This window comes from Carica papaya, chromosome 4 (assembly GCF_054855325.1).
Source record: "Carica papaya isolate Zhongbai chromosome 4, ASM5485532v1, whole genome shotgun sequence".
Classification (NCBI taxonomy): domain Eukaryota; kingdom Viridiplantae; phylum Streptophyta; class Magnoliopsida; order Brassicales; family Caricaceae; genus Carica; species Carica papaya.
This window is the reverse complement of record NC_142312.1, coordinates 12,136,833-12,156,223: the sequence shown is the minus strand read 5'-3', so window position 1 is coordinate 12,156,223 and position 19,391 is coordinate 12,136,833. Positions and strand designations below refer to the sequence as shown.

At 32.0% G+C, this 19,391-nt stretch overlaps 1 protein-coding gene across 1 annotated transcript; it reads left to right on the top strand.

Moving 5' to 3' along the window:
* Positions 1-8,181: 8,181 nt before the first annotated feature.
* DIR5 (Disease resistance-responsive (dirigent-like protein) family protein) lies at positions 8,182-9,102 on the top strand. Its single transcript, XM_022056473.2, has one exon. The coding sequence runs from the start codon at positions 8,281-8,283 to the stop codon at positions 8,863-8,865; it is 585 nt and encodes a 194-aa protein (XP_021912165.1). The 5' UTR covers positions 8,182-8,280; the 3' UTR covers positions 8,866-9,102.
* The last annotated feature ends 10,289 nt before the right edge of the window (positions 9,103-19,391 follow it).

Sequence of the window (19,391 nt, the reverse complement as noted above, 5' to 3'; positions counted from 1 at the left end):
TATGTTATTATGCATGTGTGTATATATATAAAAATATACAATAAATGAGATAAAAATTAATAAGAACAAATGCGTAAATAAATATATATATATGGTATATAATGTGAGATTGTGTATACATGTTTAAGTATGAACGCGTGTGTATATATCGGTAGAGATTGTGTATGTGAATATAAATATATATTTTTTTCAAGATATGTAGTGAAAATACATGATTGCATTGTAGTATATATGTGTATATTAAAATATGTGTACATATGTTATGCATGTAAAATGTATAACCAGTGTGTGTACGTGTGAAATTTGAGTGCACTGCACTAGCTGTGTGATTTGGTGCAGATGTACGGTGCACTGCGCTTGCTGTGTGATTTGGTACAGTTACGCAAAAAATCTGAGTATCATGTGCTTGCTATTTGATCTGGTACAAAATGATTCAGAAAGTGGTTTAAAATATATATCTCTGATGTGCGTGATAATATTATGTGTATTTATGTTTAATTATGCATAGAAATTAAGATTTTAAGTATGAAATAAGTGAATTAGAAATGAGAGAGATTTGAAAAGAGTTAGAGTGTGAGGACCCTAATACCTACTCATTTAGTCTGAATTGAGGAGGAGAAGGTGCGTGTGTAGCTGAAGTTCAACAGGTATGGTGAATCTGCACATGGATAGAGTTTGAAACCTAATCCAAACGTGGATAGGTACTTGTGAGTGTGGGTCCCTAGCAAATATAACTATTGTGATCATTGTGAAATTTATGTGTGTGTGCTATCTATGCGATGGAGGAATCCATTTCGCCTCTCCTGATGATGATATAAACTGCATCACGCGACTAAACTTTGAATGTGATATTTTGAGTGTATTATAATATTTCGAGTGTGAGTTTGATTTGAAATAAGAATAAGAATTAAGTTATAAGAGTGAAGATTAAAATATATTTCGTGTGATGAATTCTGTTTTATTGTATATTTTGATTGAGATTTTTATTTGATATTTTATTCATTATAAATATTATTTTATTTTATATATTACATGAATATATGTACGTAAGTCTCCGTTATAGAATTTTTTTTCTTACTGAGCTCGCGAAGCTCACCCCAATTCATGCTCATTCAAGTTAGAGGAGATGAGAAAAAGTTCAAGATCAATAGAAGATGGTGAAGAAAACCTTATTAGTTTCTATTTTATATTTATAAATTAATTTAGATACATCAGTTATGTGTAAACAAATAATTATCTCATCACAAGATATGTATATCAAAGTATAATTCTGTTATCTATTTAATATTTATCTATTCCACTAGTTGAAAATATTGTACTAATGTCCGTAACTACCGGCATTGAGGTTTGGTATGTTATATTCAAAAAATAAAAGAATTATTGATTTATATATATATATATATATATATAACTGTAGAATAGTAAAGTAATTAGTAGAAGAAAATCACTCACAACTAAAACCAACCTAGTTATAATATGAAATAAATAATCTCCTCATAAATTAATTATAAAAATTGTGTGCTTAAGAAATAAAATATTGTTTAGTTGAACTAATTAACTAATTATTGCTTAATAATCAAAATTAAGTTTTATAATATTAAGAAATTAGCTGGAACACATTTTGGTTTCGTATATGTCCTACATTCCTTCCACTCTCGTTTTATTTTATAATTTTACATGATAAATTATTTTTTGTCAGTTTTTGAATCATTTACAATATTACAATTAAATTTTAAAAAAATATATTTGTTGTAGCAGATCCGGAAGAAGAACCCTGTTTTTCTTATTCCTTGAAGGAGAAAAACAACTGTGAATATATACACACACTTTATACTAATAAAAATCGCTAGATGCTTAATTCTCTTATGAAATGTGGAGTTCAATGGAATCACTTGTTGTAGCTACCAAAGCCATGTACTCAATTTCAAGTGAACATCAAGATATCGTGGTTTGTTTTTTGTCTTTCAATAAAATTAATAAATTACTAAAAAAATGTATAAAAAAAAGTCATTTAGAACTTTCATCATCATAGATCTGCAAGAGAAATCAATAACAAACACAAGAAATCTCAAGTAAAATAGATTGACGAGAGGTTGAAGGTGACAACTTATAGAGAAAAAAATCCTAACAGGGTAAAAACGAAAAGTATTATATTCAGAGGCTTCCAGTAGAAAGTGAAGTACTTATATCTTGATAAAAATGAGGTGAACATACACTTTACATATGTGAGTTAATAATTATTTTAATATATATATACATATATATGTACATACATACAACTCCTGCCCACATACTCCATCGAAGCCACATGACCCATATTTCTTTCACACCTCACGCCCTGAAGTGATCTTTCCCTTTTTTAGGCTTGGGCTTAGTCAACCTAATACTTTAACATCTCCCCTTAAGATGGAGAGTAGACATCTTCTGCTCTCATCTTATCTAAATATTGAATATGAAGTTTGCTTGAAAGAAATTTAACATCTTGTTTGATGCCTTTAGAAGAATATATTATAAAAAGAATATTATAGTTGATAATTATTGTCTAATATGTGGTGAGTTTGAGGAGGTAAATAAAGGGACTCTCCAATATCTTATGGTAGAGGGTAATCTATAAGTTGTTGTCCAAGCATTTCTTTCCCTATTTTTAACTGTTTACAATTTGGAATGCTTATTGAGGATGTTTCACAAATGGAAAAATTTATTTATGACTTTTTTCTTACCACCATTGTAACGACTCGGAAAATCCAAAAGGAAATAGATAATAACTTAAGTGCGGAAGTGAAATAAAAGATTAACATTTACATTTCTTGCACAATAACTTAAAAGTACTAAACAGCATTATGGAATTCATTCTTTGAATGAAACACAAGAAATAAGGAAACAAACAGAAAGTAGAAAATATCTAGTATCTACTCGCAATTTTCTTGTGGATCGGGCTTTGGAACCTGGTATTCTTGATCTGAAATGGTTAAATAAAGGATGAGTTATACTAGCCCAGTAAAGATATCACACTATATCACCGACACAGAAGTAAAGGTTGGTATAAAATCGGAAACCACTAATGCAGCATTAAATTTAGCAAATTCATTTATCAATCATAAAATTAGTTCTCGTTCACTTACCATCGTGGAATTTATGAAAATAACATGTAAGAACAATAATATCATACAGACCAATATTTCATGCATAATCAGCCATCATAATACATATTATAAATCCATATTTATTATCAATAATCCCAACAATAAGTACCACTCTTTTCACCATTCTGCTAGTATTCATGGAGGTTCATAGAGATGCTCCCGCTGCACGTGAACCCTTTTATTTATCATTCTCAATTATGGGCCGTCCTCATACCCCGTTCGGTATGAGTACCAATTTATCAAACCTCAATACTCCATCTGGTATGAGGGTGAAGTGGGTCGTCCCCATACCTCGTCCGGTATGAGCGCCAAATTATCAAGTCTCCATACCCCTTCCGGTATGAGACAACCTTCACGGTAGGATTTACTATGTACCCGATCCGTCCACCATCTCCCAGGATATCCAGTAAGATTGTCGTTTCATCTAGTCATTTAATCACACAATTTCTTTACCTTTTAAACTTCATTTTTTTCGATTCAGCAGTAAACACTTAAAATAAACCATACATGCGTTCAAGCCATAAAACAATTTAATACGATACCATTATGCAGGTAAACTGTAAAAACAATCAACAACAACAGTAGATAATTTTCGGTTCCGGCTCCATTAGCAATCCGTTATTAATTATGCATGTTTGCTAAAATCGCACAAAATACCATATTATTATTTATTTAAACTTCAGTTCTATGACAGAGAATAGGGTGAGGGATCCTTACTCGATTTTGACACCCGAAAAGCTTTGTTGTTCACTGCGCTTACGGGGGTCCCTAGGTTCTCTGAATTTTTCTTCGGGAACCGAAATGCACTAATAATACATATAAATGTTCCAAATAAACTCAAAATCAGTCTCAGGACCCACTCGACCAATTTCAGAATTCCAGCACGGCGGCAATCCACCTCGGGTCGTCTGATTTTGCATCTATCCCTGCGAGAAAATACGTTAAAGGGTTTCGGTTGGCCGAAAAAATACGAAAAATTGAAACTTACTGGTGGTGGGGCTCTCAGGTGCAGCTGCTCCTCTGGCTCACGTTGCGATTAGGTGTTTTGCTTTGGTCAACCTATAGAGAAGAAAACGGTGATCACAATGGTGAAAAAATTACGCGAAACGGGAATCGGGAAGGGCCTCATCGGATGCATTTTGTTAAATTTTCCGCGGCTGCGCTGCCGGTGTTTTTCGGCCAATCAGCTAGTCGTTTTACTCTGATTTGACCATGGGTGAGCTTAAATTGATTTTCGTGCAAAATGAGAAGTTTTTACCTTTTCTGGCGGTCTAAAAAGGTTCCGGTGTGGTGGCGAGTGGTGGTGGTCGGCTTCCCGGCGGCTCGGTTGTCTTCTCCAGCGAGGGGTTTTGGTGGGTAGGGTTAGGGTTTGATGCGAATGGGGGTTATTTATATCCATCCATTTTTTATATGGACCGTCCATTGCTTTTGATCTGGACCGTCCATCGCGATTCACTCTAGGCCGTCCGATTGCGTTTGAATCTGGTCGTTTGATCGCGTTTGGGAGGGAGCGCATCCAGGCCGTCTGTGCGTGCAGGAACAGACCTTAGCCATTCGATCGCAGACACGCAGATCGTCCACGAGGCCTCCCGCGTGGCCTCCCACGTCAGCATCTCCGCTACTTAGCGCGTCCTGATTGGTTAAGGCTGCTGACTGGGCGTCTGACGTGGTAAAACTTCTCAAAATTATATTTTGGTCCCTGTTTTCTAATTTTTCTTTCAAGAATACTTTCAGAATCCAAAATTTCTCTCCTTTTTCTCAAAATTGTTTTCAATTTAATCATCCATCAATTTTATTTCATTTTTACCCTAAATAAAATAAAATAAAATAAAATAATAAAAATTATATTTATCCTTTGTTTAATTAAAAAAAAATTTGTGGGTGTTACAACCATCATGATGTCGGAGCAAAACTCCTCAAAAAGTGAATAATGTGTGATAAGAGTAAAAAAAATGTGGCCATTAATCTATTTAAAGTAAAATTAGACATCAAAATATGTAGTAGTTTGTGCAAGAAAAATTAAGTCCAAAAAATAAAACCAAATATGAAGAAGAACGGCCTTCGTTTAGTTGTATAGGCTTTAAATAGTTATAAAGAAACATCTCTAAAATGAATTTAATAAGCCAAAACCTCTAATTACATGGATTTGAACTAAATGTCTAAAATAAACTAAAGATGAAATATTATTGGAATATTAATCAAAAGTTGCATCATCCATAAGGAACTCTATCTTATTCTTTAAATCTTAAATTTTTATTTTTATTAATCATACATAAAACAAACACAAAAGAGTTCTTCAAAACCATGAGTGAACATACATATAAAACATCACTTGTTTTCCACTATTTCATTTCCAAAATAGCATGCCATATCTAATTAACAACAATCGAACATTCCATTACTCTCTCATTTTATTTTTTTTTGAAAAACAAATAACATTCTGATTTTCTAGTTTAAACGACCCCCAAAAAGCGCCATAAAAAAGGAAAATAAAATAGCTCAATTAAGCCTTAAAATGGCTATTACTAGATTTCATGAGTTCTCAAAATAACTAGATCATACCTAAATTAGACCGAATCCACTATTATAGTGCAAGTGATCTTAAAATAGGTTTATAATATTAATACAAGCTTGAAATATCAAAATAAGAGGGCCTATAATATATTTAACCTTTGGAAAGAATCATAACTAGATTTGGGAAACCATGAGCTTTAAATTTCAAATGATCATGAAACAACTTGGAGAAAATTGTAAATAGTTTTTAAATGGTAAATTAAAGATCAAAAATAGGTTTGGCACCTCCAAGCATGAAAAGATCCCATCAAGAAAAGAATATGGTATCACAACAAACTTAAAGCTTATTTGAAAGCCAAAATAGTTTTCACTAATATCAACTAAGATTATATCTAAACATCGAGAATCAAAGATAGCTAAAATGGATTAGAGGCTTCAGAAGAGGGTTTTGAGTGTGGCTTCTAAGCAAATCTAAATCACTGAGCTAAGTTACTAAGTGGTAAACCATGATCTATCCACCATCAACTTCAAATAACTATCTGTAGATCTAAGCATCCATCCAATTTATTAGTGTATTCAATATGATTCAGGAATTATCTCCAATCACATACATTTCATTCTATCCTCACTTGAAGATCCCAAAAATTCCCAAATTCCCTTCCGCGTAAACTTCATGCGCTGATTAAATTTTAAACTTTAAAAGAAATCAAGCTTACATTACAAGGTGACGTCTTTTTAAGGTCTCATTAAGCTAATCAAAATGATGTTGTTTTGAGGAGCAGAGCGGACTTCATTAAGTTCCTCAAAACGATGTCAGTTCAAGAGGCAGAACCAACGTTAGATAGATGGACTTGAGTAGAAGAGAAATGTTTTAGTTGTATTTTTTTAAAGAGTGAACTAAAAGTTAACTTGGTTCAAGTTAAACTACGAAAAAAAAAATAGGTTTAAGCCAATAAATAGAAGGAAATAGGGATAGGCTTGGACATTTTGGTGGAAGCTTGAAACCCCTCTCCTTTGTTTCTTTCTTTCTTTTTTTTTTTTTTTTTTATGAATGAAAAATAAAATAAAAAATAAGAATAAAAATAATAATACTGACGGATAAAATTACTATTATTATTATTAATCTATAATTGATTTTAATGGCGGTGGCCTAGCTCAATCATCTACACCCATAAAAATGCTTAAGGGATTCAATAATTGGGAATTTGGGGATGCCCGAGAAAAAAAAGACAAAATAAATTTGCAGATCACACATCAAATCAAAACTAACCTACCCTCACCAATCTTCTACCCAAAAAATAACGAACACAATTATTAACTTTTTCAATTTTATCCAATCGAATTTTCTTTTACTCAACCGCCTCTTTATTACTTTTTTCTTTAAAAAGAAAAACAAAAACAAAAACAAAAATTAGCAGCAGCTGAAAATTCTTAGGAACCTTTTATCATTTTAAGTCTCTCTCTTTTTTTTTTTTTTTTTTTGGGGGGGCCAAGATGTCAACATTTATCCTTCTATATATCATTTTGGTAATTACGGAATTTAAGACAAAATGGGGTTGCCAATACTTTTCATTAGTTTGTAAATCAACACCAAGGGTAATCTTCTTCAATACTTTATATTTTATATTTCTACATTAATTACAGAGCATGGGGATCATCCAACATGCACTTAAAAAGTTCTTCAAGCAAACACAATTTCTTTTAGAAATGAATGTGGCATACTCCTATACTGTCTTGAATAGAACACCTAGTTTGATGCCTTTGTAAGAATTAACACCGGAGTTGGTTACTAGAAAAACATATTATGGTTTATAATTATTGTGTAACATATGGTTGAGCTTGAGGAGAGGGCTTCTCCAATATCTTCTTATGGTGGAGGATGATTGCACTCCCCTACTTACAACTTTTTACAATTTGGAATGTTTCTTGGGGATATTTTGAATTGTAATATTTTCTTAATGGATTCTTTTACTATGCAATCAATTGACAAATGTGTTAGTGGTGCATGCCAAAACTTTTTCTTTTCCTAATTGGAGTGCTTACCACGATGGTTCTCCCTCTAGCTTCAAGAATCGTTGGTAGAGATTTTACCCATTACATATATTGGCTATAAACATTGTTTCAAATTTTAAAATTAATGACAAGTCGGTTTCAACCAATTAGCTCCCTACTATAATACCTAGCAGATTTTGACTTCAGAAAATAATTTCCACACAAGATCTTTGATTTTTTCTTCTTTAAATTTCTACAGGTAATTTATTGCGAAAATTAATTAATTTACTCCTGTTATTTTAACTTCCAGCTGGAAGCAAAAGTGGGAGTGGTAGGTAGACAAAGAGAAGTAGCTTCCTAATTAAGAAGAAAATTCTAAACCGCATAATGAACAAAACGGGATTATCCCAGCTTGGAACCCTAGTTCAATATGGAAAAAACATATATATATATATTAACCCTTATTTTTTAACAAGAAAGGTTGCGTGTAAAACCAATGCACCGTCGCTTATTTAAAGGGCACCAAAGTACACTAATAAGGAACCAATCCTATTACTATCATTCTCTTCTTCATCCCTCTGCATTTTCTTTAATTTTTTTTTTTTTTTTTTCCTGAAAATACTAAGCAAAAATGAGAGCAAGAAACTGCATTAACGTCTCTTTCTCGTTCATGTTGCTCATTGGAGCAATAATATGTTCAACATCATCAGCCTACCCAACAGGCAAGATGAAGAAGTCATACAAGCCATGCAAGCAATTTGTTCTCTACTTTCACGACATCCTCTACAATGGCAAGAACAAAGACAACGCAACGGCGGCCATCGTAGCAGGCCCGGAGGGAACAAACAGGACAATTCTCGCCGATAACTTCCATTTCGGAAACATAGCTGTCTTTGATGATCCCATTACAGTTGACACCAATCTGCATTCGAAGCCTGTTGGGAGGGCACAAGGGTTTTACATTTATGACACGAAGAACACGTTCACCGCCTGGCTTGGCTTCACGTTTGTGCTCAACAGCACTCTCCATGGCCAGGGCACCATCAACTTCATGGGTGCTGATCCGATTCTGGTGAAGAGCAGGGACATTTCTGTGGTGGGTGGGACTGGTGATTATTTCATGCACCGTGGAGTTGCTTCGATTATGACTGATGCTTTCGAAGGAGACGTTTATTTCAGGCTTCGAGTTGATATTAAATTCTATGAGTGTTGGTGATACGGAACTCCAACCTCTAATCGTTTCTTTTTATCCTTCAAATTCAAAGTGAATTTGAATAATATTAGTGAGTAAAAGAAGAAGAAAAAAAGATGAGCATTTAATATAATGTATCTGGCTAAACAGACCTAATTATCATGGGATTCAACGTTCTCTTGATCATTAATAAATAATTACAGTATGATTTTTTTTTATTTTTAAAAAAGGTAATTTATATATAATGAACTATTGATGTTATCAATTCTTATCAAATTTCTTTTCTTGTTTTTGTTTGTTTGGGCTGATTACTTATCAATTAATATTAAATACTGTATATACGCTTTGCTATTACTTTAACAAAAATGTACGACGTGAGTGGATATTAACTTTTAATTAATATATATATATATATATATATATATGTATGTATATCTGTTCTTCGACTCCATCCTCTAGAGCATTATAAATCTGTCTTATATAATGGTTATATATAGATGCAATGCACGTGGATCATATGTTTATTAGTCCGCACTTAATTGATCTCTTTCAAAGTAATAAAAGATATCATATCCATTCATTACATAAATTTCACATGACAAATGAAATGATTTGAGACCAAGACATTTTCTTGCATGATTCTTTTTTAGAATTGTTTATTTATTCAAAATATGATGTATAAATTTCCCCAATCACTAATCATTAATTAATTTTGAATACAATTTATTGTTAATTTAATAAAATTATATTTCTCAATTGTTGTTGGCTTCTCAAATTCAGAACTCTTATTTATACAGGTACATATATATTTATATATATATATATATTAACATCTCAAATCCGTATTGTGGACATTCCTATTCTGTAGTTTTAATTTCCTTGGAAGTGGAGTTTTATTACAATATTATAATTATGATTCAATACTTTATATGTTTTATTAATTAATTAAAGAAGAATACATTTAAATAATTAAGAGATTTGGGTATGAAAGATATGCATTTAAATTACTAAGGTCAATAAATTTGGTAAGTAAATGGTGTGACAATGTTTCAAGCCATCTAAATGGACTTCCAGCAAACTAGCTATTGCCAGTCAACTCCAATTAAGTTTGTCATTTTCTTCGTGTTATTTCAGTAGTATCGATTTAGAGGATCTCTCGTTCTAGCTGCTTAATTTTCAGTCTTGAAAAAAATCAAACCAAATAGAGGTGTAAATTTTATATTAGTTGTCAACATAAAGTTACATCAGCTTGTAATCGTGCTGGTATAAACATAGATATATGCATTATGCTTGAAATAAAACTGAATTATATGGAGTCGGTTTTCTACTTGTATAGTTTGTGTGGTTTTCCATTTTCAATGGGAAAAAGTTACATATGTAAATTGAGTTTAACATAATTAAATATTAATAATTTTAGAAAGAAGGAATAGTAGTTTGGTTAATTTGATGTGATAGTGTAATGGTGTTAGGTATGCATAAAGAGATATGGTTCATTACTGGCTGCTGACATGTAGTGGTCCAAATTTTCTATATGAAGTAAAAGAAATGAAGCTGTTTGAGATTCCATAAGTTGATTATTCGCTCACAAGTAATTCCTTCTAAGCCAAGCTTTCCCTTATAGAGTTATCAAATGAAAAAGAAAGCTACAACCCTTATACAAGACGAGCTACCTAAAGCCTAAACCTTTTTAATGCGTATTAACTTCTTTGACCTACTTAAAAATGACAATTAAAATATTTATTTCATTTGCTTTTTTTCTTGGTCTTCTTACTCTCGACATCCTCCACAATGTTGAGAGATCAACTTGAATACGTAAAATTGTGTCAAAACTTGATTTTTTATTTTAATTATATCATTTACAATGACAAACACATTAAGAATGTAATACCTACAATTGTAGGTGCATCAGAATGAGACAACAAGACTATTTTACCTTGCCAACATCATTTTAGGGGTTTGGTTATGCTTGATGACCCCATGACTTTAGACAATAATCTATATTGAACTCCAGTTGGCATAGCACAAGGGTTTTATTTATATGATAAGAGAGAGATCTTCACTATTTGATTTACTTTCTCAGTCATTTTTAAGTTTACCAAGTATACTAGAATCCTAAACTTTCTTTGTATTGATAGATTGATAAACAAGACTAGAGACATTTTAGTTGTTAGTTGCACGGGTAATTTTTTATGAGTGGAAGGATTGCTAGATTGATAGTTGGAGCATTTGAAAGAAAATTGTACTTAGTACTCGTGTCAATATTAAATTATAGGAATGTTAGTAACAAAATTGTAATGCACTAACCAAAAACATTTAGCTTAGGTGGTATAATACTTTTATATAGGAGTTGATGACTAAAGCTTTGAGTTTTATCCCTCACCATGTCTTGAAAAGGTTATACTACACTATTTTATGTTGATTACCAACTTTTGTTATGTATGATATCAGTGTACATGCTTTAATTAATTTATTTGCTAATTCAATTTAAGTTCCAATATATTTATTCCCATGCCATTATCAAAAATGCAACATTCCATATTTATTTTATTGTTGAAAATGCAATGTTCCACATTTATTTTCTCTCCTCATTACTTCCATTCTATCTTTATCTAACTATAGCATATATGCGTATACACACATGAAAACAACACTAGTTAATGTCTTTTGATGGTTCTCTCAAAGATTCTTAATACGACAAATCTTAGTATTTTGTATTTTTGTCCAATAATATGCTAATATGGTTGTAAGATAGTTGCATTTATCATGCTTTAATTTGTTATTCCTATAATATGCATGTTAATACGATTGTTATTCTCGTTATCTATTTGGTGCAAAGATTCTTGATTTGAAAACGAATTTACTTGATCTTAATACTTTAAATAAGATATCCCAAGTGTTTTAAAACTTGTGATGTACAATGAACTCCCAAATAGAGAAACAACAATGATTGAATCTCATAATGTTAATTGAACAGAAAATGGTTATCCTAACATTGCCATGAGAAACCATCCATGAGGTAGGTAATTCATTTACGTCTTCAAGCGAGTGAGATAAACTAATATCTTGCCTAGCAATCACTAAAGACCGAATATTATTTCTTCAATTTAATTAGAGCTTATTAGCCAGTTAGAGCATACTATTGGGATTTAATGACTCTTAAAAACGTAAGAGCAAGCTTGAAGAAATATCCCATTGACACTTTAAAGTTAATGGAAAAGTGCATTTATATGTTTTTACAGATGATGATTGCCTTAATTGGGTAAGCACTTGTATCTTTAATTGAAACAAAATTATTTTATGTTGTGCAAGATGAAATGAGATTAATTGCAAAAAACCAAATAAAGGACTTAATTAATCTCCCCTCATGGCACAAACTCATTTGGAAATAAGTGGACTATCAAGATTAGTGCAGAATAAATGGGACAATTGATAAGTATAAGGCACACTTAACGGCAAAAAGTTATATATAAAAGAATTAGGAAGAATAAGAAAGACTTTCTTTTTATTTATGAGATTTGCCTCAATTCACCTTATGTTAATTATTGTTACTCAATAGAATTTGTATTTAATGGTACATTGAGAACTAGATAAAGAGATTTATAAGGCTCAAATAGAGGTTCTTGAAGTCAAGGGACAAGAACCCAAGGTCTATCATTGAAAATTTTTCATTTTAAAATTTATTTTTGCAAGATTAACTTAAAATTTATATACATATATATATATATAAGTTTATAAATTTTGTTTCGAAAACTGCATGAAAGCTATACATGATTTAATTTAGTAATTATTATGTTAAGTTTTTTCTCGAGAACTTCATTGATATTTATTTTCTCACCTTCTCATTCAGCAATGAATATATGGAGATTACTAGAAAGAGAGTTTTATTTAGTTGAGTATTATTTAACTTATAGTTTTTTTTCTTGTTAGCATCTAGAGTTAATTCACTTAGAATCTCTATTATTCCTTTTAAAGAATTTAGAAGATTGTAATTTGAAAACATCTAGTTATGAATTTTAAGGTGTATACTTATTTTAAGGGGAAAACATAAAATTCTTCATGTACTATACAAAAATGTTCAAAATGCTCCATAAACTATTTTTTGTCCAATATTATCCTTAAATTATTTCTTGATAGTTTGAACTTTGTAATATAATAGTAGTTTCTGGATGTTTTATTTTAAATCAAAATTATATGTATAAATATATACGTAGAGTGGATCAAGATTAGCACTATTGGGGATAAAGAAGATCAGAGAAGACATGTAAAGGCTCGAAACTCAAATGAAAATAAAGTTATAAATTAAATGCGGAAGCGAAATAATAGAGTTAGAGTTTACATTTCTTACACAATAATTTACAATGCCCAATAGAGTTACAGGAATGCTCATTCTAAAAGAACAAACGAAAATTAAAGAAATAAATGAAAGACAAATAACTAAGCAATTCTAGAATAACATTCACTAGATCTCAAAGGGAGTCCGGGTGGTGAACTATTCACAACTTCCTTATTGATCGGGATTTTGATCTTGGTCCTTTTGATCTGAAATAGTTAATGAATGAGTAGTTACACTAACTCAGTAAGAATATTACACTAATCACAAATACGAAGAATAGAATATTAGTAAAAATCATAAAAATAATCAATGAAGCCCTTAATTTAATATAAATTTATTTACTATAAAGAAAGTCATTTATTCTATATTGTATAATAAGTTTTTCACAATAATAACTTATGAAAACTCATATTCATGCATTATTATTTATCACATATAAGAAAATAAAAAATAATAATTTTATATTTTTACCCATTTACTAGTACCCCTGAAGGTCCATAGAGATGTCTTCCTACTCGTGAACCCAATATCCAATTAAACAATTAATCGGCCGTCTCCATACCCTGTCAGGTAATGGACGCCAACTATTTCACCACCTCGATACCCCGTCCAGTATGAAGGTGAACTATATCTCCCAAACCTTACTAGTAAGGGACTTTGCAGCTTTGTCTTTTCCTAGGTACCCAGTAAGTCTTTTTCATACAGATTTCCATCAGTATAACAATCAATCATATAATAATCGTATCTCATTTTATACTCACAATTTACTTAAACAATAATATAGTTTAATATAGTCAAATAACCAATAATCAGAATACCGGCATGCAATGCAGAAAAATGTAACACCCAACATTTTATTTTTTCTTATATTTATTTTTTTAATATAATTATTATTTATTTAATTTATTTTAACTTATTTTATTTTAATTTAAAAAAGGGTAAAAATTCGTTAAGGATTAAATTGAAAATAATTTTGGAAAAAAATGTGAAAATTTAGATTATGGGGGTATTTTTGAAAGAAAAATTGAAAACCGATAGTCAAAACATAATTTTAAAAAATTACGCCATGTCGGATGCCCGGTCAGCAGCCTCGACCAACCAAGACGCACCAGTTGGCAGAGACGCTGACGCGGGAGGCCACGGGGGGGGAGCAACGTGGGCGATCCACATGCCTGCGATCGAACAGTTGAGGTCCGTTCCCGAGCGCATGGACGACCCAAATTGAATCGCAATGAACGGCCTAGATTCACTCCCTATTTAATTGCGATCAGACGGTGCAGATCAAAAACGATGGACGTCCCAGATCAAAAGCGGATGGGTATAAATAACCCCATCCACACCCAAACTTTAACTCTAGCCAGCAGAACCCCTCCCTGGAGAAGACAACCCAACCGTCGGGGAACTGACCACCGCCACCCGCCGCCGAATTGGAGCAATTTTCGACCGCCAAACGAAGTAAAAATTTTACCATTTGCTCAGAATTTAATTTTAAACACACTCATGACCATATTGGAGCAAAAAGACCGATCGATTGGCCGAAAAATACTGGTAAAGCCATGCGGCGTCGCCACGGGGTACTTTAAAAAATGCCTCCGATGAGGGTCTTCCCGATTCCTATTCGATGTGATTTTTCTACTATTGTGATCAATGTTTCCTTCTCTACAGGTTGAACGGAACAAAACACCCAACCGTAACGTGAGCCAGAGGAGCCGTCGCACCGGAAAGCCCCGCCACTGGTGAGTTTCGATTTTCTATATTTTTTCGGCCAACCGAGGGCCCTAAGTGTGTTTTATCGCAAGAACTGATGCAAATTTGGCTAAATTCGGTCAAAAACGGCTGAAAACAGCCAACCCAAGGTAGATCACCGCCGCAAGCAGCGGCACCGTCGCCGGAGCATGGCGGAGCCGCCGTGCCGGATTTTTAAAATTGGCCGAGTAGGCCCTGGGATTGATATTTGGGTTATTTGAGACATTTGTAGGTACCGTAAGCGCGTTTTAGTTCCCGAAGAAAAATTCAGGGAACCAAGGGACCGCCCATAGGCGCAGTAAATCATTTAGTTTTTCGGCATCAAATTAAATAAAGACCCCTCACCCTATTTCCTATCATAGAATTGAAGTTTGAATAAATGATAATATTGTATTTTGTACATAATTAATTACAGATTGTTAATGGAGCCTGAACCGGATATTATTCTCTATTGATTGATCTTGCAATTTAAAAGCATGATGGTTTCTTGTTTATCTATTTTGTAATTTAAATGCATGTATTATTGTCTTACTTGACTATTTTTTGATTTTGGGATCTAAGATATGATTGTATTACCGGATGTATGTTTATTTGTGTATGTAATTATGTTTGATTTGGTAACGGAGACTAAGGAAAAATAGAAAATGGGAGTGATCTAATAAATAGATAAGATAGTAGCCTCACTAGATATCTTAGGAGATGGTGGACGGACCGGGTTCATAAGGAACACTACCGTGAACGTTGTTTCATATCGGACGGGATATGGGAACGACCCACTTCATCCTCATACCGGACGGAGTATTGAGGTTTAATGTCTTAGCGCTCATACCGGACGGGGTATAGGGTCGGTTATGTAATTAAGATTGTTAAGGAAAATGGTTTACATGTAGCGAGGACACCCCTATGGATACTAGTAGGCTAGTGAAACGAGAAACAGTTACGATTTAGTTTATTATTAATAAATGTGAATTTATGATATGTTCTATGTTGCTGATCGTCCACGAAGTTATGACCTGTATGATATTATTGCTTTTATAATTTATTTTCATAAATTTTCCAATGGTATGTAAATGGTTTTATTTTAATAAATGTATTAGTTTAAATCTAATCTCAATTAGTTGTTTTTGATTTTCTACCAACATTTGCTTTTGTGCTGGTGATATAGTGTGATGTCTTTACTGGGTTAGTGTAGCTCACCCCTTATTTAATTATTTCAGATCAAGAAGACCTGGTTCCCGACCCCAATCCACAAGAAGATTACGAGTAGATGCTAGATACTTTATATTTTCTTTTGCTTTTCTCATTTCTCGTGTTTCTTTCAGAGAATTCATTCCGTGATGTTTGTTTAGTACTTTTAAGTTATTGTGTAAGGGATGTAAACCTTAACCTTTTATTTTGCTTATGCATTTAAATTATTATATATTTTCTTTTAGATTTCCGGGGTTGTTACAAAAAATAAATAATAAAATAATCAAAAAGACTCTAAGAACCATCAATTGAGTTACACAAAGTATAATAGTAAACAAATATAAACAATACAGGAAAATAAACAGAAAACTGAAATGACTGTAAACTAATCGATTCCGTCTTCACTAGTGACCTATAATTATTTTTAGGGTTATCAAATTTTTCATTAAAACACATAATTATTAATTATTAAGCTTCAATTTTCTGTAACGGAGAAAAAGATGAGGGATCCTTACATGAATCGGTGTCTAAAACACTGAACCTTCTACTGCGCCTATTGGCAGTTCCTAAGTTTCTTGAATTATCCCTATGGAATTTAAAACACTTGTCACATATTTAAAAATATAATAGAAATCTAAAATTGGTGTAAAAAATTCTTTCCGATCAATTTCAGGATTTTGCCACGGCGGCATAGCTGTACTCTAGCAACGACACCATCGCCTGTGGCCGGGCTATTTTCGGCCGATTTTGGCCAGTTTTGGATGGCTTTATATATATCCCTGATGTTAGAGGGACTCGATTGGCCGAAAAAAATCGAAAAACAGAAACATATTGATGGTGGAGTTTTTTTAGTGCGGCAGCTCCGCCAGCTCACCTTCGCGGTTAAGAATTTTTTTTCGGTCAACCTATAGAAAATATAATGGTGAATACAATGGTGTAAATAATCGCATGAAATGGAAAATGGGAAGAGGCTCATCGGAAGAGGTAGCGGGTTTTGCCTGCGGCAGCACCGTCGGGCTTTGCCCGCAGTTTTTGGCTCATCTACCATTTGTTTTACTCTGATATGGCCACAAGAGTGCTTGAAATCGAATTCCAAGCGGGTAAGAGAATTTTTACTTTTTTTGGCGGTCAGAGGTGGCTCAAATGCGGCAGTGGTCAGCGGTTGACTCCATTCTTCGGTGTCTTCTCTAGTAGGAGGTTGATGGCTAGGGTTTGGGTTCAGTATGATGCAAAATATTTATACTCATCTCGCATTAATTTGGACTGTTTATCACGTTTGATCTTGACCATTCGATTGCACCTAAGGAGGAAACAAATCTGAACCGTTCATCACGTATGATCTCGACCGTCCGATCGTGTTTAAAGAAGAAATGAATTTGGACTGTTCATCTTGATTTGATCTCGACCGTCCGATCGCATTTAAATGGAGAATAAATCCAGGCTGTCCACGCGCGCGGGATCAATCCTAGGTCGTTCGATCGTGAGGCACGTAGATCGCCCACGTGGCATCCTGCGTGACACCGACATTAGGATGTCTTGCTACGTGGCGTGCTCTGGTTCGTTGGAGTTACTGCCTGAGCGGTTTTACGTGACAAAATTTTTCTTATTTGTACTTTAACCCTCTCAATTTTTTATTTTTCTTTCAAAAATATTATCTGAACTCAAATTTTTACATTTTTTTCTAAAATTATTTTCAATTTCATCCATAACCAATTTTTTCCATAAATTCAATAAAAATTAAAATAAATTAATTTAAAAATAATTTTTTTATATATTTAAAATGCTAAAATTAATCTCGTACCAAATTTCGGATTTGGGTATTACAAGACAAGAGTGAGTAAAAGGAATAAGGGAAAAATTCTGCTGACATGGCATTCACGTTGGCATATTTAAACGAAGTAATAGTTCACTTGGAATGTCACTTGCTATCTTAATATTTTTTAGGTTAGCCGGATGTGATGGAGATTGAGAACTTTAACTATTTTTTAAAGAAATAATAAAAATTTAAAATTTATATATATAGTTTAGGAAGAATTTGGACATTTTTTGTGTAATACAAGATAAATGTTGATATTTTATGCTTATTATAACATGAAACTCTTAAATAAAATCACCAAGATTGTTTTTATTTTGATCTTTTATATTGTTTGAACCAATCATATATTGAGAGAATTTAATATTTAATGTATGTCGCTTATCATACTCAAAATTGTTAAAATAAAATTTAAAAAAGTGATATTATCTTTTAAACATAAATTTCTTAATAGATTATAAAATCAAATATAGACTTTAAAATTATTTTTCTACAAAAAAGAATATTACTACGACTATTTTAGAAAAATCTTCATAGCTTATAAGATTTTGGTTTATGAAAAAAAAAAAAAAAAAGACATGTTAGCTATCACTAATACAATCTCAAAATGTTCATAGAAAAAGTAGATATTATAAAAATAATGAATTTAGAATTTTGGTTCCCCTTCTAAAATTTCAAATAGTATATTTCTAAAATAACCAATAATTAGTAGTAATTAATTTATAAAAAATCTACTTAACATTGAACACAAAGTATTTTGTTCAATAACACAACAAAAATTTTCTTATTTTTCTTGACACTTTTGGCTATTACTTGATTAAGACAAGCCTTAAGAATGGAAAAGCCAAGAAATTCTCTCAAAATTTCAACTCTTAGGTCTAGTTTAGGGTAACTTTTGCTTTTAAGTTTATTACATTCTAAAAGAATTTTTACGACCAAATAAAAAATATTTTTGGCAAAAGTTAAAGCTAAAAATGCTTTTGATAATTTTAAGCACAAAAATTTCAATTTCTAGCTTTTCAATTTCTGCTTTTTTAAAACAATATCATTTTATACAATTATTTTTACTAAATACTAGATAATATTTTATTATACAAAAATATTTTTAATTAACAGTTATTTTAGTATCACTTTAAACTCAAAACAGAAATTACAGTAGATTTCTACCATTCACACATTCATGAATAAAATAACTCTGTAATTAAGTAGCATTTCAATTCTTGTAACCTTTGTCAGATCACTTGATATTTTAATTAATAATCTCTTAATTGAATTATTATTATTTAAAAAGAATTATTTTCTAATTAAGTCCCATCCTTATTAGTAGATTAAAGAAAAATGAGCCTCTGCAGACAGATATAAAAATGGGGAGAAGCTGGTTAAAGAACAATGGGGAGAAGTTGAAAATTTACAACCACATATATAAATATCAACAACAGAAGATTTTTCTTTTTAAAAAGATGGATGGAA

What these genes read in the sequence shown, in the direction of transcription:
- DIR5 (XM_022056473.2), top strand. Translation starts at nt 8,281, where the DNA reads ATGAGAGCAAGAAACTGCATTAACGTCTCTTTCTCGTTCATGTTGCTC.